This window comes from Vidua macroura, chromosome 13 (genome assembly GCF_024509145.1).
Source record: "Vidua macroura isolate BioBank_ID:100142 chromosome 13, ASM2450914v1, whole genome shotgun sequence".
Lineage (NCBI taxonomy): Eukaryota > Metazoa > Chordata > Aves > Passeriformes > Viduidae > Vidua > Vidua macroura.
The window spans coordinates 14,336,216-14,359,551 of NC_071583.1; the positions used below are offsets into that span (position 1 = coordinate 14,336,216).

A 23,336-nucleotide genomic window follows, 5' to 3' on the forward strand; every position below is an offset into this window, starting at 1 on the left:
AATTCAGGCTGTCAGATGCTGGGACCAAAACCCAGAGTGAGGAATACAGACACCAGGATACAGGGAGCTTAGAAAACTGCCTTTATTCTATTAGTTCTTGGAAAAATGAAAATACAGAAAGAGTTTAGTTGGCTGCAGAACAGCAAGAAGTTCACAGGTTAGGAGTCTGATCACTACATGGTAACCAAACTTACACAAAAAGTTTCTTTTTTTTTTTTAAGTTTTGAAACTGGGTCCAGCAATGAATTTAAGGCAACTGAACAGTTCAGAAGCTTTGAGTGTGAGCAGGCTGTCTTTTCTCATCCCTATAGCACGTTACGGAAAAAACTCCTCCTGGGTGTGCAGACCACTCATATCATTCAAATGGGTCAGACTCTTACAAATGAACAGGGGAAGAGGATCAGCTGCTTTCCACCGGACTTTATTTTCAAATACAGTTTCTTAAAAAACCCAGAACACCTTAACGCAGAGGTTACAAGTAACAGTATTAGGAAATCCAATTATACAAAAAATACTACATCTAAGCTGGGGTAAATAGATTTATTTTTGGTAACATACATTTAAACTGGCACTAATTACACAGTAACTAAAAGGTAACTAACATGAAACCACAGAACCCTCACTTTTCCTTAGCTGAATGGGACTTGGTCATTTCAGAGTGATCACATTTTCAAATTAATGTTTTACACCAAGCCATGAAAATCAGATCTTCCTAAATGTGATAGCACTGAAGCTACTCTCGATTCCATACAGCCATGTAACGGTTGTACTCAATTAGAATAGGACGTTAGTTATAAAGTAGTTACAGACCAATCCTCTGTGTTGACAGCTTTTTCTCTTTATAGAGACAAGAAAGAAGATAGAGAATTGTCTTCAATTAGCGCCTGGCATATCCTGTGAGTGCAGAAAAGGTTTGTTAGAGGAATGTTGAGGTTAACCTTGGGTGCACAGATGAATTTGATGCAGATTGTTATAAAAATCATGGTTGGCTTCTAAATACTCGTAGCAAGATGACTCGATTTTTAAATCTCTTAAGTAAATTATAGATAATGAAAAAGGCCAGTAATCATACACTAAGATTAATAAACAGCACTTCAAAATTACTCAAGTGCAGGGTGCTGCCTTGGCCATCTTCCTCTGGCCACGTTTTATAAGAGAAGGCACCCGGACTTTTTCTTGCCACGCCGGGCTTGCAAAGCAGCTCTAGTGGCCATTTCAAACACCTCCCTCACACCGTCTTTGGTCTTTGCCGAACACTCCATGTAGCCAAATGCACCAATGCGGTTTGCCATATCCCGGCCTTCCTCGGGCTTGACAGGCTCCTGCAAGAGCACAAAGGCAGCAGGTGAGAACAGCCCAAACCCACACTGCTCCTCCCCTTCCCACCCAGCTTCCCAACAAATGCAAAAGAATTTCTGGATTAAGTAATTTCTGGATTAATGAACTCGTTAGTTAAAAATCCAATGCCAGAGGACATGATCAGTTTTCTGATCTCTCTGAGCTTGAAAGCTGCAAGACTTTTTGAAACGAGCAAGTGATTGCCTATTTCTGATGAAGCATTTATACAATTCTTTGCCATCACTGCAGAAAACCCTATGAAAAAAATCCCCAAATCCATGCCTCAGTCTTTGTATATAGGTGTTGATTAGACAGCCCACAGAAACCAGCAGCCAGCTGTGGGTGCCTGTTTAATGCTCTGCTACAAGCACCACACACTTCTGCCATTTATTGTAAGACTCTGAAAGGAACCTGCCTGCTTCATTTTGGCCAGCTCTCGTCTTGTGTGCTCGTCATTCCTCAGGTCCTTCTTGTTTCCTACCAAGATGATAGGCACGTTGGGGCAGAAATGCTTCACCTCTGGGGTCCACTTCTCTGGGATGTTTTCTGAAGAAAATAAATAGAGGCATGACTGTACAAAACCCCACTTCTGGGGAGAGTTTTATTTTAAAGCTTTTACACACTGCCTGAATCGTTGTAACTTGATAATCCACACTGATGCCCTTTTTTCTACTCTTCATAAGAAAGCAAATAGACCTGTTCTGCTGTTACCAAAAAAGACAAGCCTGTCTGTGGTAATTTGAAGGCCAAAGGACATGTAACATCTTGGCTTCTTTCAGCAGCTACCTGACAAAGGTTAGCACAAGAGACTTTGAAGAACAGCATGCAGAATTTTGGATTGGAAAGTTATGGAATATTTTGCTTCAAGAGAAACATTTTATTATCTCCAGAAGCTAGAGATGGGCACAAAAATGAAGCCGAAGTTCTAACCTCACTTCTTTTCCTAAAGCAACACAAAACCCCTCTCAGCTCTCCCCTTACTGCAGCAGAACTGTTCAACACACTAATTACTGATACACAGAAACAAAGGCTTTGGGTAAGTAATTTTCAATCTGCCACTTCTCCCTGCATGCAGCAAATGAATTTGTTCTCATATACAAGCAACCTCCTCCTCACATCCCTACATGACTTTAGTTTTTTAGTGAAAGGAGGACTTGGGGGCTTTTGAAAGCAAAACCTTGACAAATTCTGTATAGCAGGAAATGCTGAACAGCCTAAAACATCTGGCTGTGCTTTCATAAGCTCTTAGACGGTTGAGATGCACCAGTGGATGTACCTGCAGGCTGCATAACCACTTTTTATCTTCATGAAATTCCATTCAGCTTTTGAAGAGACATTCACTATTATGTAATATGGCATATTTTCTTGCTTGAAGGAACAACTTAGACAAGGGTTTTGAAGCCCGTTTTTGTACTACAGCCAAAATACTAATTCTGCAGCTGCACCTGGAGGTGCTCAGGTGTGCTGGCCTCTAGATGCTGCACACCTGAAAAGCTGCCTGGCAGTTCACTGCTCCCAGGGACCCTGGCACCCAGATACTGGTGAGCAGGAAGGCAGGAGAGAGAAGAGAATTTTTACAATCTGGGCAAACACAGAGTGCTGCTGCAGCTCTCCTGATGCTCAGTGTTGCTGGAGAATTCCCTAATGTCTGAAAACTACACACTCAAACCAGCAGCAATTCTGAAACTAGGGAAGCTCCCAAGGGAAAATACATTCTACAGTGCAATTCCCAAGGGGAATATATTGATATAGAGAAGTGGTTCTGATTCAGTTAGAGATCTACTTACCTAAACTATCAGGACTATCAATTGAAAAACACATAAGTATAACATCAGTATCTGGATAAGAAAGCGGTCTAAGTCGATCGTAGTCTTCCTGTCCTGCTGTATCCCACAAAGCCAACTCAACCTGCAAAATTAAGATAAGGGGTTAGTCAGATCACCAGGAAAGTTCTGATTCAGAAGCCAGGAACACAACAGGAGTGAAGGAAATATTTCAGTCAATACCACTCAAAAGGGGGAGACCTGAAGTTCTCCTTTGACAGGAGAACTATTGGGAATTTTACATTCTGTAACTCCAAAAGTCAACTTATTGCTGCTTATGAGTCTTTTCTTTATACCTATGACCATTGTCAATTCTCTAAAAGGACATAAAAGCTAACAGCAGAAAAGCAAGACAGAAGAATCGAAGGGAATAGGCTCCAAAGGGCTGGGAAACTCTCTGACAAGCATCCCAGAAATACCATTTTTAGTGAAAGTGAACTAAATATATGCTTTTTAGGATTATGCACATTTTCAGTGGGTTTACAGCTGGAACCTGTAGTGACTTAAGAAATGTCAAGATCGTACTTATTTGTGCACAAATTTAACAAAACTGATTTGTGTGTAAAGCTTCTTGTTACTAAGAAGTAAAGTACTTAATGTTCTCAGTTTTTCTACTTTTGCTGGAGCTAGGTGAGAGCACCCCAATAGGATTGTTTAAAACTGTAGAAAGAATAGCCAACATTTAAAGCAAAGGACTTTAAAAACTATAATCAAACTCTTTAGGTACATTTACTTTTGTTTAAGATTCTCTGATGAGTCTGCCTTCACAATGGAGTGGGTGCCTTCTTTAAATCCTTACATTCAAAAATTCCAGGAAAAAAGTCCACAGCAGCTCAGATAAAGACAGATGGGCAGAACTGGAACCCAAACGTGAGCCTGCATGTGCAATGCAACTGTCTGTTTAAATTGTGAAGAGACAAAGCCTTGAGTTGCACACATATACAAAAATAATCTTCTGTATTTTGGTCAGAAATACTCCTCCTCTCAGTTTTACCTCTGCAGTTGCAAATGTGAATTCTGTGGCAAATGTTCATATTTTTAAACAGATGTCTCTTGATGGTTCCCTCACATGACACTAGAATCAGCTCCTAAAACACCACATCTCCTACCATCACCTCTTTTGTCTTCATATGACTTCTGGACATTTCTGGTAATGCTTTTCTAGGAAGACAGAGGTAAGTGGCTGTCAAACAGAAGAGGCTTAAGCACTGCTCTCCTACAAACTTTTGTAATCAAATTTTCTGAAGACCAAGAGCTTAGGTAAAATATATCCTCTAGTTACAAAAATAAAATCAGCTGATACTGCTCAAGCTGCTCATGCTATTTTCCTTTGGCTACTGGCTGCATATAGCTGATAGGGCATGACTCCCTGTTCACTCATTCAGAGATGCAGAGATTCAGGCAGAAAGGAACGAGGAAGTTAGATTTGGTGATAAGAGAGAGAAATGGATATCATACATATTTCAAACAATAGTCCTTAGTGTCTAAAATACAATATAGAAAAAAACTGTAGAATCTGTCACTTGGGGAAAAAACATGTCCTAATATTAGTCTAAAAGTAAATTTTCCTTTACTGATTCACATTATGGGAGAGGAAAGCTCTTTTTAGACTCAAATACCGTTAACTATCTTGACTAAATCCATAAATAATCCATCTCTGCAACACTAGGAAATTAAATTTAACATAAAGTCCAAAACTAGCTCAAAAACCTCTTTTTCTCCAGTCAGGATCAAAAGTGAGTGATTTCAATCCATCAATCACTGTATCTGAACTAGAAGGGACTGAAAAATGTCCTGGCTCTGAGCCCAGAGCAAAGGCAATGTCACACAGGGACAAAACAGGGAAGCTCAGCACCATCAGCACCAAGACCTGCCACATGCTTGACCTGCAGTCCCATGGCAGAGTCAGCTCTGTGTGGTTACAGTACCCAAACAGACAGAGGCTGTGCCTGCCTGAGAGGGTCTGTAAATAGCTGAGCTTCCAAGGTGCAAAGCTCCTGCTCTGTGTGCTTCTGGAGTATCCTGGAAAGTGACAATTTTGCACATCACCACCCTGCTGACAGAAGTGCAGAAGGCAACCTACGCAGGGATCAGCACCTACAGCTGCCCCCTGGAGCAGGTGTCTGCTTGTATGGTAAACAGAAGAACTCAAGAGGTTCCACTGATTAAAAACTGATTTTCAAAATATTTAAAACTAAAATGAAATATTTTAATAATTAGTTTACTGAAGTACAAACTAAAAATGAAGCTCAGTGAGCTGTGGCTACACTTGGGTGCTAAGAATTGTGTTCCTTCAGACAAGCAGGACAGATGATGCTGATGTACACTACAAAAATTAATCCCCTTAATCAACCTGTCTGTCATCTGTTCTCATAAGGATGCTGCATGTTGCCAGGAGTGGGTATGAAAAAAAAAAACCTCTCCAGGAATAAGTCTTTGTTAATTACAATACCAGGTCCCTATTAAAATAGGGACTCTGCTCCAAAGGCCAGTATCCCCAATGCCCTCAGCATCTTTGCATTGCTCCATCCCCTCTCGCCTGCTGCAACATTCTACTCAGACTGATTGCATGGCTTTTAGACCCTCAGCTTGTGTACAGTTAGAAGCACCTTGTTAAACAGACACTGGATATGAGCAGGTTCTCGCAAGGCCAGTATTTTTTTTCCACAGGAACATACTTAATATTTTAAAATATTAAAATTTTAAAATAATATTTTAATAATATATTAATACAATATTTTAATAAAAAATAATATTTAAAATTATATTTACAATATAAGCACTAACCACATATTAAGGAAGTGTAGAGATGCCCATGCTATTCTGAACAAACACCAGTTCATTCTGCCTCTTACAGAAGGGTTCACATACCTGCTTTCCATCCACTTCAATATCTGCTACGTAATTTTCAAAGACAGTGGGAACATACACTTCAGGGAACTGGTCTTTGCTAAATACAATCAGCAGACAGGTCTTTCCACAGGCACCATCTCCCACTATAACCAGCTTTTTTCGAATGGCTGCCATAGCTGAAAAACAAAACGATGACTTGTTAATTCAACTGTTACAACTTTTAATCAAGATGCTAATAATTAATAAACCCCAAGTCTTCAATGAATAAGACCTTTTAAATTGGTTATACATGTCCTTTAGAGAGAAAGACATGTCTGGACTTGGTAAGTTCAGATTCCCATCCTTTTAAGAAAAAAACACTCCCCAGCACTTATCAACATACTGGTGAGCCCACTAGGTGCAAGAATAATAGAAAGGAGAGGAGATGGGCCTGGTTTAGCATTTATTGATCTGTTCTGAAGGCTGAGATAGCAGCACTCAGACATAATGAGTGAGTAAGCAGCACTGTCCCAGGGTACTCTCTCAGAAGTGTATTCCAGGTAATCATATACAAGATGCTTCAATTTAAGGGCAGTAACATTTTCTTATCACACTGAGTTGTCTTTAACTACAAAGTGCCAGTCAGCTGGACTGAGGAGCACATGCTGCCACGTCAGAGCACCAACAGAAGGATCTCAAGGTAAACAGTTCCTTACATTACAGCCACTACTCTGCAAAGGATTTTGGCAGGATCCATCTCACCCCTCAACCTGCTTTCCTGGGCATTAACCTGCTCCCAGGTTAATAAAGCCTGCTGTCAGCTTGCAGTAAGAGCAGGGGCTACTCAGAAGTGGAGACCCCTGTGGTGCTCCACGCAGATCTCTGCTGTGCAGTGAATTGATAATGATTAATTGATTGGTCTGTATCAGGACCATACAAATCCACAACCTGCTCATGAGCAACTCTGGCCTCAAAAAGACAGTATAAAATCTTGAAAAGCTTTAAGGAAAGCCTGGAGTCAGGGTGGGGCCGAAGGAGATGGTTGTTTTGGATCTGGCAAAGCAAACAAAACCAGCACCACGTATGTGCTGCTCTCTCTTTTCTCCAGGCGTTTATTTGTGACCGATGCAGGGACAAGCCAGGGATTTAGGGAGTGACCTGCCTACACCAGAGTGCAGTGAGGACAGACCCATAACGATTTTCTTCTCCATAACATGAAGGCACTCCAGGGGAAGCTGCTTAGTCATCCCATGAAGCTTCCTGGAAATGGAGCAAACAGCAACGCCACCACAATACCTATGACTGCATGACCAGAATACCACAGAGGGAGCACCCTGTGAGTTAACTTTTGCCATGACAAGCCCAGAACAAAGTTCTATGAGGATGACCAGGGCTGCTGGCAAGGGGAGAAGGCCTCAAAGAAGCACAGGAGAGATTTAAAGGACACAGCAAAAACATTTTATCCTTTTCACCTCTTCTCTTGACTCATGAAATCAAGTAAAAAGGTAAAACTACCATCTAAAAGCAAACTTTGGTACTGTTAGGTGGTGAAGAAGCAGTGGATATTAACAGAGATTCTGAACTTCTGCTCCAGATACAGAGAATATTCCAAGTACCATTTCAACCCATCAAGCAGCAAGGGTCAAGGACAGCCTTCTCAGACACCACTGCTCAAGTGATCCAAATCCATGTCTAAAGTGAGTTTCTTTCACCTTGCAAATATATATGTACACAAGTTAAAAGTTATTTACCTTAGAGACTTGGGGTTATTTTTACATTTGTGGAAGGTTTTAAATTACTCAAGCCTAATAAAAGTTTTCTTTCCATTGTTTTAGATGATTTTGAATAGTTTCTAGCAATGGTAGTATTTGAATTTAACAGAACTGGAAATTATCTGTCCTCTGTACCAACTCAAGATCAACTACTTGTAACTTCTATTTAATGTCAGTTTTGGCTAATCTGCCCTTCAACTCCTACAAAACCTCTGAAGTAATCTACTCGTGTGCTCCACAACATTTACAATGAGAAAATTTCCCTCAATGTGTACCCTCGCCCTTTGATGTAATTTAAGCCCATTACTGTTTATGCTGTTTTTCGTGGCCATAAGGAAATGGATTATTCTCTTTCCCCAGTGCAGTTGAGAATACATGCCTTCATTTAGTCTTCTCTTCAGGCAAAACAATGCCAGTTTATTCAAGCCTTCTCTGTAAATCATATTTCCTAGACATTCCCATTGCTCCCTTCTGGGCAGAGTCCAATTGGCACAAATTTACCGAAGTGTGGAACCCAAAAGCTGAATCCAGTATTTCTCCTAGGGCTCTGTGAAGAGTGCCCAGAGCTGAAGGATTAATTTCATTGATCTTCTTGGATACCCTGCTGCTTAAAGACCAATCTGGAATTATGTGTCTTTTTCTTTCTTCTTCCCCTCCCCTGAAGACAACACTGTTGATACAGTCAGCTTTTAATTCCTGATAGCTCACAGACTTTTTTTCATTCAGATGTCTATACAGTGAGTAGTTCTCTCTTCACACAACTGAGTATCCACTGCCACACTTTTATTTATCCTTACAGTGACTGATGGTTTATTCTACCTTCAGGTTCTAGCTCTGTCCTCCCGTTTAATCATGGTCTGTTGGATGCAAGTTTAATAGTAGTGATTCCCAGATAATCATCTAGGCCATTGATGAAACCGCCCCAGAGACACAGTGGGTGGCTGATGGAATGGGATAACTTGTCCTTCCTGCCATCCTCCCTCCTTCTCCCTTCTGTGCTGGTGGCTGGGACTGGCCTGTGCTGCCTTGAGTTACCTGCAGTATCACCCAGGGTAGGTGACCTTTTGGCATTACCTATGGATAACTGTATTTTTCAATGGAGTAACAGATCAACTCTATCTTCTTCTAAATACTTCAGTCACACAGATTATTTTTAAAGTGTTCTTTGCCAGTTAAATTTTATGCTTTGGCCTTCTACATAGCTATGCCTAAGGTCTACAAAGAAACTACAATTGTTTAAAAAAACCCACAAACCCATTATTTAATGTAGATCTTTCTACAAATCCTTCCCCAAAAAAGCTTGAAAATTTTATGATATATATATAAAAATTATTTCAGGAGCTTTATTTTAGCTCCTCACTATCTTTCTCCTGAGAAAAGACTATCATGAAACTCTCAGCCTGAATGCCTCCTGAGACGTGTTGACATCATTGGGATCCAATGAGCAGTGTGTGCTCAACCACTTCCTTCCCACTGCTCAGGACCTGCCCCATGAGGCTCTCCTGCTCACAGAGCTCTGTGCAGGACTATCACTAGGACAGATCAAACCTGCCCAACAGTCCCCTCCATCTAGTACATTCAAAATCTAGGGAATTAAAATTCCCTCAACATCAGCTCCTAGAGGATCCTTCTGGACCATCACAAAAAGCCTCAACCACATTATCATTTTTTGGTGACCCATGGCATCCTTGTATTTTTTACTTTAGTTTCACCTTCCACAGCATTACCACAGAACAATTTCTTCTAGAATAAATGTATTGTATAAAATCCAATTCAAGAGGCAAAGATCACCACTTAAAATCTCCAATTTTCAGAAGCAGCCCAGATTATAAATGCTGGGTAGATATAAACACCTCAGGATGTCAGCTCTGATCACCAGATAGATACCTCCACCCACCTCGGAAGGAAGTCTCCAAACATGACAACCACTTCTTTCTACTTATCATTATCAATGAATGGTTTGGGTTGGAAGGGACCTTCAAGATCATATAATTCCAACCCCCTTTCACTAGATACCTTTCACTAGACCAGTTTGCTCAAAGCCTCATCCAACCTTGAACACTTTCTAATTTAGGAATTCCTTGAATTTCCTAATTTAGAGGATTCAGTGTACAGATCAGCATATTTCAGCTAGTTATTTTTAGCTAAAATAAATACATTCCTCTGCAGTGGGCAGCTGTAAGGGGTTGTCAGGTCTGGCAAAGATTCAGAAAAACAACATCTTGGTAGCACAATAGAGAAAAAAATGGATTGTTAGAATGGAGCTGCATCTTAGTGGTGTGTGTCACAAGGACAACACTAACAGCATTCAGGTCTTTCTCGTGCATTCTGACATGCTCTGGTTTTCTTCATCAAGTACTCTGAAACATGAAAATACATCAAATTTATACCAGCAGTATGTGGGAATCAAAGCACTTTGTTGGCCTAAAGAGTTTCATTTAAGATGCACATTACACACAATTTACTATTTGCTGCACCACAGCTTTTCACCAGTGAGCACATGCCTGCATTTAGAGCTAAAAAACCTCCATGAACTACCTGAGAAGGTGCAACAAACAGCCCAAACCCAAGCTACTACTGCCTCACTGTAACTGAACAAAATACTACACAGTCATCCTTTCACACAACACATAGAGCAGGGAGAGTCCAATAAACCCAGAAAGCTGCTGGAACTGCATCACTGATGATGTATGCAGAACATTGAGCAAGAAATAATTTATCCCAATTAGTGTAACAGAATGGCTGCAGTGATCTTCTAGGAGAACCTGTGCTGTCTTCTGCAGCAAGGCAAGAGGTCTGCAATTTTTCCTACTCTTAAATGAACCACTCTTCCAACCTTTGCATTTATAGGATTCTCAAAACCAGCTAGTTTGCTAGATTCAAAGTGGAAACTCTCACAACATGACTCAAGTGACTCATCTGAATGGAAGAGATTCAATTATGACATTTCCCCAGCCTCAGCCAGTGTCTTTCACAGGTATTACAGGAGCTTTAGACATCACTTACTCAATCCCACTAACATCACAGGAGGTTACAACACAAGGAGCTCCTGTTTGCTGAGTTGCCACACTAATATCCTTGTTACAGGAGGTTGCTGTTTCTAAGTGCAGTGAGGCTCCAAGATTCCTGCAGCATAAAGCCCTGCTTGTTAAGGGAATCCACCAAATACTCCAGAAGAATTAGAAATGGGAAAAATATTTTTTCCATGTTTTAAACATACTGCCCCCAAGTATTACTCTTTACTGCAAGGGAATTTGCCTCTTCAGCATGCTATTTATTTTTTCAAGGAACAACTTTTCTAGTGCCTCCTCTCCAGCAGGTCCCAAGGCCACACAGCATGAGTGACGATTGTGGACACACTGTTGACATTCTGAAGTTGGATAGGCTGGTAAGAAATATGCTAGGTTTGTCTGTCTCATTCTGGATCTCATCCTGGAGAAAGTAACTGATGGAAGAAACAGTCCTTTACCATCACACAGGTATCACAACTATACTTCATTTCAATTCCCAATTAACCATTAGTAACTTTACGTTGCCTGCTATGCTATACAGATCCTTTGCATAATGCAGAATTTTGTAAAAGAAAATATGTATTTCTGTATTATTGCATGTCAGCAACAACTCAGCAGAAGCAGTTCAGAAGCTGTTCAGCATGCAGTAAGAACACTGCAGGGGATAGGGGGAGAACTTCCTTTAAATTCTTTCCCACCTAATCTTGCTCAGATCCTTAAAACCAAAATGTTGGAAGGTAAAGGTTTTGAAATCTTAGAAAGACTGCCTTGCTGCTGACTCCTCTACACAGTAGTGAAGCAGTTTGCTGCTGAGTGAATTACAGCCTGGCACTCTTCTCACATGCCTTATTTCCCTTCATTCAGTCAGCCCTGCCCTGGGCAGCAGGAGGAACAAGAGCCGGGCTGAGGGACCAGAAGAAGAAACCCTGCTCGTGTCTCCCACCCTGACCAGTGAGGCCCTGCCCTCTACCTACCACAGGGGAGAACTGACTCTGTCCCAGTCCCTCAACTGCCTCTGCCTCAGTACCTGCATTTACTCTTAAAATATACTCACTTTTGTTCAAGTCTGAGGTGGAGGAAGAAAGAGTTTTCCCCAAAGACTCCAGGGATCAAGAGGGGATGAGCAGGCTTTTCTCACAGTTTTCTTCTGGCCATTTAGCAAGGTCAGACATTAACACTGAGAACTAGCAAAGCAGTTTGGAGTCCAAAGTAGATCAGCCCCAAAGAAACAGATCTGATTTTAGGGCAGCTGTGTACTCAGTGAAGAAAGAGATTGAACATAGAGCATCTGAGTGGGTGAAGTCATCCAAAGACTATGACCAGGGAAGGGGTCAGGCAAACAGGCCAGGAGGAGAACAGTGAAGGATGTAACCACTCCATTAGAACAAAATTCAGGATTCCCACGTTTCCAACAGCAGGCAAGCATCTCAGCCTTCTCCTCCACTGAAGTCCCAATGGAGAATGTCAGCAACTATACATTCTGTAATCCTTTTTTGCTGCTCACTTCTCATTAGTGAAAGCACATATAAACAAATACCAGAAATACTGCAGCTTGCTGCTGAAATGCTAATCCTGCTACCTTAAATCAATCAGCTTCCTTCAGCATATGTAAGCCTATGTGTACTATCATGCCATTTTCCCCCACATAACCAACACAGGATGGCCCTGCTCTTCCATAGCAATAGTTGTGAAGTAAAAGAAACTGTGACCCCAATTCACCTCTTAGAGAAGCTGCAAACTGGGAAGTCAACAGCCTTGGGACTGAAATAAAAGTAAGAAAAAAAATTATGGAAAAATGTGACTCAATCACATAAAGGAATCAGATACAGCCCATGTTTCTGCTACAGCGTTCCTAAAAGATCCTGGAATCCATACATACCCCAAAACATGCGGCAAGCAACCATTTATTTATTGTCTGAACTGATCTGTACAGCCACACTGACAGTCAAGGTAGACACACTGAGCTCAGAGTATTTGCTCTTTTGACACCATGAACCACCTGAAATCCAGCATTACTGGGATGGAACCTCAGTTCAATTCCAAGCCACCAGAATCAAAGCATTAAAAACATGAATGTGGTCACCTCTATCAAGGGGACAGCCAACACATTTCATTGTAATGATGAAGACTTTCTTAATTCTGTGCAAGTTTGCCTGTGGACACTTCCACTCATAGACCAAAAAGCCACATTATTTAAAGTGTTGCTAACAAGGCCTTTGAGAAATAGCTATATTTATATTCCTTACTGCAGCCAGTAGATAAAGCAGTTTGACAGTACTGCAAAATAGACCTATTTCTAACTACAGCACTATGTGGGAGCAGTTGGTGAGAAAAAGCAATCTGCTGGGGCTTTTTGGGAGGGTTACATATGAAATCTAACACTTGAAAAAAGTTTCAAAGGTGGCAAAGCATAGGGCAGGCTACTGATACTGCACATTAAATTTAACCCTCAGAGAAATGGAATTTTTCTGTTGTAAGACTGAAGTACAATTAAAAAACTGACACAGAAGGTCAGCATAGTACCCAAAAGGATTAAACACTGAACACAGGTCCTTTGGGAAGGTCTTTGGACAAAGCAAGCTGAGTGTTCAGCTTTCTGATAACAGTTCATTCAGCCTATGTCAACCAAGCTCAAGTCTGGCATGTTTTACTAGCTTGGAAAAAGTGCCTTGAAAATAGAGCTGTACATTTCCAGAGCCAGCTTTAAATCAGGAGCAGCATAGCTGTGTTCACCCCCAGCTAATAAACCTCCCCAGGTCTCAGCTAACTCCACAAATAACCAGCTCAAGCCTCTTTGTACTACATCACCAGAACTGGGAACAGGGTCAGCTTAGCTGCATTAGGTCTTAGCAACACTGGTTGCCAGCCCCAGTGAACCCTTAATGACTGATTAATTTTATACAGTCGTTAGGAGTTATCCAAAAGTACACAATAGGTGTTTAATAGGCATGGGCATACAGTGCATTTTCGTTAAGGACAGAGAATGTTGTTCATGCTGCCTCTGCAATGGCTGTGCTGGGGCAGGAGATTCCTCATGCAGCATAAAGCCTGCCAGTGCAATGTTTTGGAGGAAACCTGAATCAGCCGTCAGCACTAGATCTGTGCCGAGTGTCATGCGGACACAGCACGCCTAATCTGAGATATCATGTGAAGTCTCAAAGTAGGATTCATCCTATCAAATTACAGCCTTTGCCCTTGCCTTCCTCTTCAGGAAAAATCCTGTGTGACAACACACAATTCATCTTCCTCTCAGAGAAGAAAATTGTTTTGGATTCTAATAAATTGGCTTGAAAACATTTTGTTTTGCTCTCCTTCCCTGTACAGAGCACCCGCCTGGGCTTTATAGGAACAAGCCTCAGCACTGCCAAGTGCTCCCAGGAACACACAAACTATCTTCTGTTAAAACACCCAAATCATGACATGTGCAACACTCTACACCTAGCACTGTGTCCCACAAGCAGCTCTAACATGGACACTGACCACTGGACCAACTTGTTTTTGCACCTAAACTTACACCTAGAGATTCATACGTGTGAGTCTACTGCACGACATTGAGTTAGGAGGTAGGTCTCTCCACCTCAGTGCCTGGCATTTTGGATAAACTCAGGACTGGATTCTTGCACTAAAGAAGAGGAAAAATGACCAAGAAGCTTTTCCCTCCATGCTCTCCAGCCTTCAGCTCAGGAGCTTCTTGGGTCAGATGTGGTTCCCACGAATTTGGTAACCTCAAACAGATTTCTCCTCCATGAACTTGTCCAGAATCCCTTTGAACCCATGTAAACTTCCAGCACACACAACATCCTGTGGAGGGAGTTCCCACAACTTAATTACACATTGTCTAAAGCCACTTCCTTCAAATTCAAGCTTGTCCCTATTAGTTTCTTTTACTGCCTCCTAATTCCGAAATGGAAAGGGAGTGAACAATTTGCCTCCGCTCACCCTCTTCCTGCTGCTCACATAACAGCCTTTCCAGACTGGAGCACCATAACACAGAGCTGGTTGGGTTTTTTTTAAATTAGCTTTACACATTTGACAGTAGTGACTGTCTATTCCTGGCATAAGGAGTAACAAAGTGGTAGAGGTGTCACCTTCCCATCCCACATGGTCCATCCCAGCTCCAAATGCCCCAGGGTTGCTGCAGCACAACTCCAGGAGCAGGAGCCTTAAATCCATTCACACAGTATCAGAGAACCACACCCTGAGATGCGTTTCAAGTGCAAACAAGCCACTGCTTGGTCATTCCCCAGAACATTTCACCCCGTGCATTAATTCAAGTGCAGATCATCTTGACTTCAAAATAGCAGTAACAGAGAATGCCATACCAGGCTCCTCACTCCAGCAGTCAATTACATTTTCTGCATTATGATGAGGTTTTCCTTGTCACTTCCTTACTTCTTCAGCCTCTGCAAATTTCCCATTACTGGCATTTTGTATTTCTTCCTGGTGACCACTCAAAAACATAGCCCAAGAGTCCAACTCCTTCATGTTCTCACTACATACACACTCACTTGAGCTTCCACTTGCCTTTCACAGTTGCCCTCTTTCTAATAAATTTAATATGAACCATATTGATTTTGTTCTGGATTCTTTTCTCACTGAAAATTACATGCAATTACTGTCAAGTACTAACTGAAGGCTAAAATGAACACTTGCACTTAAGAACCAAACTAAAACAATTAACACCTCTTGTTTCTATTTCCCCCAGTCCAGGCTGAGTGACACTGCCTTAATTCTTTCCTGAACACTTTGTTACTTATTCCATTATTGTAACTGGGATTGATGTCTTAGTCTGATGGGATTACAATCATTAAGATTGTCCTACTTCTCTTTATTATTGCTGCATATTAGCATTCTTTCAAACTCAAACTGCTGCAGTATGTAAAGAGCTTTCTGGAAAAAAAATTACATTGCCCCCCTCGATTTTCAGGCCAGAGATCTTCAGAGCTAAGATATATATCAAAACAGAGGTGTCTATTACCAAATCTGGTCAGATTAGGTGTGCAATATCATTCAACCTTTTTTTTTTTTTTTTTAAACTTAATGAGATAATCAGAATACCTGATTGCACGGAAGTTCTCTGTGTATAGATAAATAGCTGCCAAAAGATAGGAAACCAGGCAGAAGGAAATGCTCAGCGCTCTCAGAAAAACACCCGTGGAACCTGCACAGCCCAACGTTCATAAATGACCTGAAAAAGTGAAGAAAAATAGCTATACAACAAAATGTACGGGTGATGTCAAGATGTAGAGGTAATAAAGGCAAGGGCTAACTGTGATGGATTTCAGAACTTTAACAGGCTCTGTGCCTTGGCAATAAAATTTGAAAGAGAGAAATGTGAAGTGATATGTAATGTAAAAACCAGATTCAACTTTCTATATGAAATGATGGACTGGGAGCTGATCACTGACACTCAAGGACAGCATTCAAAGGTTATGTAGTTAATTTCTTAACTACATTAATAATTAATAAAAGTTAATAAAAGCTCAATACTCCAAAGTGCCACAATTTTGAAGATTCCAGTATTAAGAACTAGGAGAAAAGGAACAAGCCAGAAATCATTAAGATGATGTCGGAATCCATCGCATGACTGCATCTTCTGATGTGTGCAGCTGTGATCCTCCCATGTCAAAAGGCTATAAATGAACTGGAAATGACTCAGAGCAGGGCACACGGATGATTAAACTACACAACAGTGACCATATGAGGAACAACTACAGCAGAACTGGAAAAAGGACAGTCTGGAAGAGACGCAACCACAGAAGAAAACAACTGGATGCTCCTCTCAGACCCTAAAGAGCAGTGAGCAAAGCTGGGACCTGAAACCAGGACAAGAACAAACAGGACAAGCCAGCCTGAAAGTAAAGGCAGGCAGGCCTCGCAGCAGGACACATGGCAAGGCCTCACCACATTTCAACTGTTTAGATCCATAATTTCATAGTTATTTGAGCTCCTCTTTCCTCCCAGTTACTTTCCACAATTTTGAGCTTCTGTTTCCTATTTTCTATGTTCAGTTACTTCGTCTCTCTTATTTCATCTGTAGGGCTTTCTCGCACTGTTTTGTAAGTGTGAACAAAACAGATGCCTTCATTTCCTTTCCAAGCCAGGTTATTTAACTCACATTCAACTTGGTAGGAGAAAAACACTGCAAAAGAAGGTTCCTGAAAGACCTTTTTTAAGCATGTTTTAATTAATTTTTTTAAAAACTAAACCAGCAATATGTGCAAGCAAAACTCTGTCTTAACACTGTCAACGTGCATCCTGTTTTTTTAACACCAAACTTAGCACGGTGCTCCTGATCAATTACCTGCAAAGTTCACCCCTATAGTGTTCACCTCCCTATTGGTACATAATTAGTAAATTAACACTATTTCAGAACCCAGGGAAGAAGACTAATTTGAGCATTTCTCCCTTGTCTTCCTCTACCATGACGAGTCTCTCTCCAAGGCTGAAGGCAAAGTTTGGATTTTGGGGGCAGAAAGAAGGATTCTGTCCTCAGAATCTGTGGCTGTTGTTGCTGTCCTTGCCCCCCCCCCATGGGCTCATTTGCCCCCACTGACTACATCTTTGCTATCTGTAGGCACAACGACTTACAAGAGCACTTCTCTTATGCAATACTGAGTCCCAAGATTACTTTGCACAAAATGAGATTAGGGCTTAATATTGAGGTAATTATAGTAGATCTGTGGATTTCCATGCGTGCGTAATCTGCAGAACACTTTGCATTTCGGCCAGTTTTTTCTTAATGTCCTCTCCTCCCAGACACCTCCTGCATGTCAGATGGGATGTGGGGCACCTCATGCTGAGCAAGGCAGGCTTCTGCTTGGGCGTGGTGGCTCTGTCTTCAGGTGCCGGCAGTAAAGCACATACGGACAAGAAAAACTAACACTAACTTTTCCAGACAGCCATCTACTTGTACCCACAACTGACACTCACCTGTGTTCCCTCCTCCTCTTCTCCCACCACAAGACATCTGTTGAAACTGCACTGGTTCAGATCAAAAACCCAGCAAGCCCAACGTTGCCTGACACATGCAGGTATCGCAGACAGAGTAAAAGAAGGAGCAAATGCACTGATACCACCATGAGTGTATTTTCTCAGTTGACAGCTTGGGGGTAATTATTTCTTTTTATTCTTTATGCCCAAGAGCCCAACATTTGACAGTGTTTTCTCCTGTCATTCCACCTGTTTGGTTCTGAAGCCACATAAATTGTTGTCATTCAAAGCACTCTGTGGCCCTGCGGTCTCAGTGCAGACTGAGGGAGAGGCACCATCAGTTTTGATCTAGGCCAGACTGCTTGGTCATGTCTTTGCCAAGCTAAGGAGTTCAAATCTTTTTAAGCATCCCTTGTATGGAATCCATTCCTTATCTCTGATCACTATTTTCAGCCTCAACTTTGCTTTTCCAGTCGCAATGTATCTCAAAGCACATCTTTCTTCGTGCCACCCCACTGTAATTATTGTGTTGAGGACTAAGAGCCATGATGCTATCCCTGTTTTCCTTTTTTTATTCCTTTCCCAAAGCCCCTCATACAAACTCATATGATCAGTGTTGAACACAACTTCCATTTTCACAGAAATATGGCAAGCTCTTCCTTCTAAGTGGCAATAATTAACTTTCACCCCATCAGTGCATAAACAAATTAAGATTACCCTCCTGCTTTGTATTTATCTGGAACAAATTTCATTTGGCATTTTGCTGCCTGTAATTCAGTGTCAGAAGGACAAGCTACGATTCTTCCTAATCAGCTCTGGTCTTTTCTTCCCTTCATCCTCAACACCTTTCTCATTTATGAATATGTTGAACAGTAGAGATGTAACACAGACCCCTCTTCTCTTGTCCCAAACTTCCCTTCTCTGTGCTTCTCGAGTCATTCAAAACCTCCAGCAGATATGAGCTGCACCATTTCCTTTGCAAAAGCCACACTGCCTTTCTGCTACTCTTAAGTTGTTGGTCCATCTGGTTAGTTTTTTTCTCTCTTCTACTTTTTAAAAAGGCACTGAACTCTGATATCCTGCTGAACTATCTTTAAGAACTGCTACCACATAAATCCTCTTCTATTTCTGTGGCTTCAAGTATTGAGAAGTTACACAGTGTAATTAGTAATTCAGTCATTTCAGGCCCGAGTTTCCTTTGGAACCCTTGGGCAAGCACCATCTGGTCTTGGCATCTTGTAACTGTATTTATTACTTTGCTCTATAAATTACTTTGCTGAAAATTCAAGCAGAGACAGATCTTCCAATGACTCCTGTTCTCCATAAAGAGAGTATCTGGCACAGGGAACCTCTTTGGACTCCTGGACTCCTCCATGGGAAACAGGGACAAGATGAAAGATGAATAAGTCATCTTTCTACTCATGGCTTCATCATCAAATATTTCTTTCACTTTTCCATCTATTGGCCCTCCAGAATCCTGAACCTTTCTTGTTTCTGATGAACTTGGAAATTTTTTTTCCTGTTTCTCAGAGTCTCTCTGGCAGGTCCTTGTATTTTTCATTTGACTTGCCAGACTTCATGTTCTTATTTACTTTTCTGGTCAACTTCACGACTTAAACTTTCTGAAGGCTGTATTCTTATTTCTAATACTTTCTTTATCCCAAACTGCATGCTCATTCTCATCTGTCAACATTCCACAGTATAATTTAAAATCCTCCCAACAACATTTTCAATTTCAAGTGCAGAAGCCTAGTTCTGCTGTGGTTTACATGGAACCCAGCCTTTCCAAACAGCTCTTGGACTGAGGTTCAAAAAATGAGCCAATTCACTTGGTCAGCACCCAGTCAAGATCCCACTGTGATCTCACTTCACACAATTTCAACAGAGCAGACGGGAGGTGAAGAATAAAGAGCCTCCAGGTGTAAAATATAAGAAAAATGAAATGCTAGCAAAGAATGCAAACAGAGATAACTGGTACTTGGACAGCTGCTAGCTCTTTCAAATCACTGACACATGCAAAGACAATCTTCCTTAAAACTGTGAAGATGAGGAGGAGGAATCCCTTTGTACATATCCACACTAGCAACCTGCTCCAAATGTGACAGTTCAGGCCAGGTGAGACAGAACTATTTATGGCTGCAAAACACTGCTAATTAACCGAGCAAAGAGACTGAATTGAGCTCTGTTTCTGATTAAAAAACAACAATAAAAAAGCAAGCAGAAAACCCACAACTGTCAGAGCCTGAGGAAAGCAAAACCTCATATTTGGTGTACTGCCCAATTTTACTGGGTATACTTGTGATTCTCCATCTGTTTGTTTTACAAGGGATCTTGGTCATGAAAGGTGGTCAGAGAAAAACAGCAAACCTTCTTCTGATTAGTTTAATTAGATGACTCAGGAAGGACTGGCTTTTAGTTGTGTGGATGGCAAATATCTTAATTAAAAGGTGGTCTATAGATATTTTAGTTCAAATTTTATAGTCTCAAATGTCCTTCCCAAATGAAAATATGGTGATAGGAAAAGGACAGAAGAGAGGATGGACAGGGCAGTGTCATTCTACCAACTCCAATTAGCCTTTGTTACTTTATTCACTGTTCAGAATGAGTCTTAACAGATCCCACCAAGACCAGAAAGCGTCCAGACATTGAACAGTAGTGTAAAAGTAACAGTAACTTAACCAGTGTACCACAGACAGTATTTTGGGATATTTTTGCTTATTTTTGAGATTTACCAAAAAGTAATAAGCAACTACCTCTTTCTATTCAGCTACCCACTATTTATAGCAGGAGAGGAATTATACCAAAAGGCAAGGAGCAGAGGATTTTCATCATGCATTCAGGTGTGTGCAGGTGCACAGCTGTACCCTGGGAACGGAATGAAGGTCAGCTGTCATTTGGCACATTTATTTTGCATTGCACTGTTCTCTATTACAGAGTTTCACCCTTATTATGTGTTTTACTAGGACAAGCTCATCATGGATTAATTTAAGATTTCAAGGGCACACTTGCTGTACTTTATCAACATGCTAACTTCCTCAAACTCACCCCATTACACTTCTCCTCCACATTAGTTCAAACTACATTTAAAGACACATTATAAGGCAACAGAGCAGAACAAGAGAGAGATGAAATTTAGTACTAAAGGTAAAAGATGGTGGTTGAGTGGAGACTTGGAAAGAACCTGAAGATGCTACAGCAGCAGGGAGTAAAATGTTAGAGAAACTGAGAAGGTACACTTGGCTAATGAAAAGGTAGCCAAGGTCAGAAATATCTAGCACAGAGCAGACATGGTGTGAGGAAGAGCCCACAGGGTTCTGGGCAACTTAAATACATTGAGAGAAAAAGATTAAGTGTAAAAACCAGAAAAACCAAGAGTTACTACCAGAAAAATGAGGAAAGATGATGATACTTCCAACACCTCTCCAAAATGTTTGCATTTGGAATTTGCTTATCTGAAGAGCCATCCCCAGTCCTACATCCTGGTGGCAGTTAAGATCATTTAGGATGTTTTTACTGTCAATTCCTGGCTCAGAGAACTCCCCGCCTCTGGCGCTTGGCTGCTGTGGCACTCGGCCAGAGCCTGAGATTGGTGAGGAGGGATAACATGAGAGCTGCTCAACTCAGTTCTGCTGTGACTGAATTTATTTTGCCCCTTATGTGACGGTGCATTCATGTCTTGAAAAATTATTTTTGAAAAACCCATGTATTCTAGTGTTAAATGATACAAATCACCCAAATTTATGGGTGATTGTACAAATCGTACAAATTTATGTCAAACATTTATGCTGAATGTGCTGTTAAACATTCCAGTGAACTAATTAAAGTGAAATAAGGCTAACGTTTTTCTTTTTTTAAACATGCAGCCTTGGTCCAAATCAGTACCAGAATTAGACTCTGTATATTTGAACGAGAAATGCCAGTGCTGTGTGGCTGGAGACCTGGATAAGACCAGAACAGGGCAGGAAGAAACCATACATGTATCAGAAGAATCTTCAACAGCAAGCAAATCTTTTCACAAGCAATCTTTTCAGGGAGGGAAAGACTTAATATTTCCATACTGGGAAAAAATCCCCAAATAAAGCCATCAGAGAACCTAATACTTTGAGTTACAAACAATATTTAGGGCACATAAAATTAACTTTTGAGATTTCTGAGACAAAAAGAAGATCAACAGAAGTCTGCTTCTGGAAGAAGTTCACCATTTCAGTCAGATGACAGAATTGATACTTAGGCTAAGCTCTGGGAGTGGGGGGGAAAGGCAACAACAAACTTAACATTACCTAGGGAGGTCTTAGTGTTATATTTTCTCCAAATACTGTATCACACAGAGAAAGGGTGCGTGGGAACCACTGCTGGTGAAGAATTCCCTGCAACAAACAGGTGAACTGTACTAGGAGAGAAACAAAAGCTGGATATGAGGCAGCGACTAAAAACAAACAAACCCCCGTTCCAGACACCTCTTAAAGGGATATCACAGTAGTTGTGGTATCATTGGATTGGGAGCAATACTTCATCCTGAGTATCTGTAATAACTAACTCTCCACACCTGTGGGAGAAGTTTTTGGGTCTTATTTTCAAAACTCGAACAGTAGTCTCGAGGTCCCTCTAGCCCTCAAAAGAAAAGGTTTCTGCAGGGTGTAGTTTAACACGGGGCAGCTCTCAGCCCAGGTGAGGCTGTCGGGGCTCCGGTCGTGTCAAACCACCCCCGGCGCTTCCCCGGCCTGCTGCAGCCGCCCCACCAAAAAAACACCGCCCAAACTTTCCAGTTTCGCTCCAAAGGCCGATTCCTCCTCGAGATAAAAGTTCAACGGCGCACAAACCCCTGGCAACCCTTCCACAGGCACCCCGGCACGGCGCCGTGTGCCGCGGGGGGCCCGGGACGACCCGCGGGTGCGACCCCCGGTGCGGGCGGGGCGCGGCCCCGGCGCTGCTGACGTCACACAACAAGCTGCCACTCACCGGGGCACCCCCGGTGCCGCCCGTGTCACCCCGCGGGGCCGGGGGGCAGCGCCGCCTCCGCCTCCCTCCGCATCGCCCACGGCCGGGCGGCGGTACCGGGTCCCGGGCGGGGCGCGGGCGGCTCCCGCGGGAGAGCCCCGGGGCCGCGCCCCTTCCTCCCCTCCCCCGCTCCCGCGGCCCGGAAAAGGCCCCGTTACCGGCCCCGGGAACTCGCGGAGGGGCCACCCCCGCCATCCCTCCCCTTTTGTGCGCGGCGGCGGTGGCGGCGAGAGGCCCGGCCGGGCCCGGCCGCCCCCGCCCGCAGGCCGCGGACTCCCGGCGGGGGCGGGCGGGCCCCACCCGGCGACGGCGGCGGGAAGGGGGGAGGGGAGAAGAGAAGCCGGCGATTCGCCCCCCCCCCCCCCGCGCCCCCCGGTCGGCAGAGAGCCCCCCGGTACCTGCGGCCTGCGCTGGTCCGGCTCCCGCCGCCTCCTGCTCCACAGGCCCGAGCGCGAGCGGCGGCGGCGGCGGCGGCGGAAACGGGCGGGGCGGGCCGTGCGCGCTCCCGGCCCCGCGCGCGGCGCGCTCCCGAGCTGCCCCGCCCGGCCGCGCGCGGCCGCCCGCCCCGCGGCCAATCGGCGCGGCCGCGCGCGGGGGCTGCCGGGAAGGGCCGCTATAAAAACGCCGGT

The 23,336-nt window shown here is 42.7% G+C and overlaps 1 protein-coding gene and 1 long non-coding RNA gene across 5 annotated transcripts; one reads left to right on the forward strand and one right to left on the reverse strand.

The window, feature by feature from the left end:
* Nucleotides 1-58: 58 nt before the first annotated feature.
* On the reverse strand, nt 59-23,210 carry RHOA (ras homolog family member A). 4 transcript variants are annotated; one of them, XM_053989308.1, is made up of 6 exons: nt 23,106-23,205; nt 15,835-15,964; nt 6,033-6,190; nt 3,126-3,246; nt 1,754-1,884; nt 59-1,322 (listed from the first exon to the last, which is right to left on the reverse strand). In XM_053989308.1, the coding sequence occupies exons 3-6, from the start codon at nt 6,186-6,188 to the stop codon at nt 1,149-1,151; spliced, it is 582 nt and encodes a 193-aa protein (XP_053845283.1). In that variant the 5' UTR covers nt 6,189-6,190; nt 15,835-15,964; nt 23,106-23,205; the 3' UTR covers nt 59-1,148. The 4 variants fall into 4 exon arrangements, with proteins under 4 accessions (XP_053845283.1, XP_053845284.1, XP_053845282.1 ...); XM_053989309.1 differs by lacking the exon at nt 23,106-23,205 and adding an exon at nt 21,990-22,076; XM_053989307.1 differs by lacking the exon at nt 15,835-15,964 and having other exon boundaries at nt 23,106-23,210.
* On the forward strand, nt 6,659-7,792 carry LOC128813883 (uncharacterized). Its single transcript, XR_008439204.1, has 3 exons — nt 6,659-6,693; nt 7,102-7,498; nt 7,588-7,792. It is a non-coding gene; the product is annotated as an uncharacterized LOC128813883 (long non-coding RNA).
* Nucleotides 23,211-23,336: the final 126 nt, after the last annotated feature.

Excerpts from the sequence above, each read along its gene's own strand:
- RHOA (XM_053989307.1), bottom strand. The coding sequence starts at position 6,188 with ATGGCAGCCATTCGAAAAAAGCTGGTTATAGTGGGAGATGGTGCCTGT. Across the intron at positions 3,247-6,032 it reads TTGAAGTGGATGGAAAGCAG|GTTGAGTTGGCTTTGTGGGA; the intron begins GTATGTGAACCC and ends TTAATTTTGCAG. Across the intron at positions 1,323-1,753 it reads AGCTGGCCAAAATGAAGCAG|GAGCCTGTCAAGCCCGAGGA; the intron begins GCAGGTTCCTTT and ends GTGCTCTTGCAG.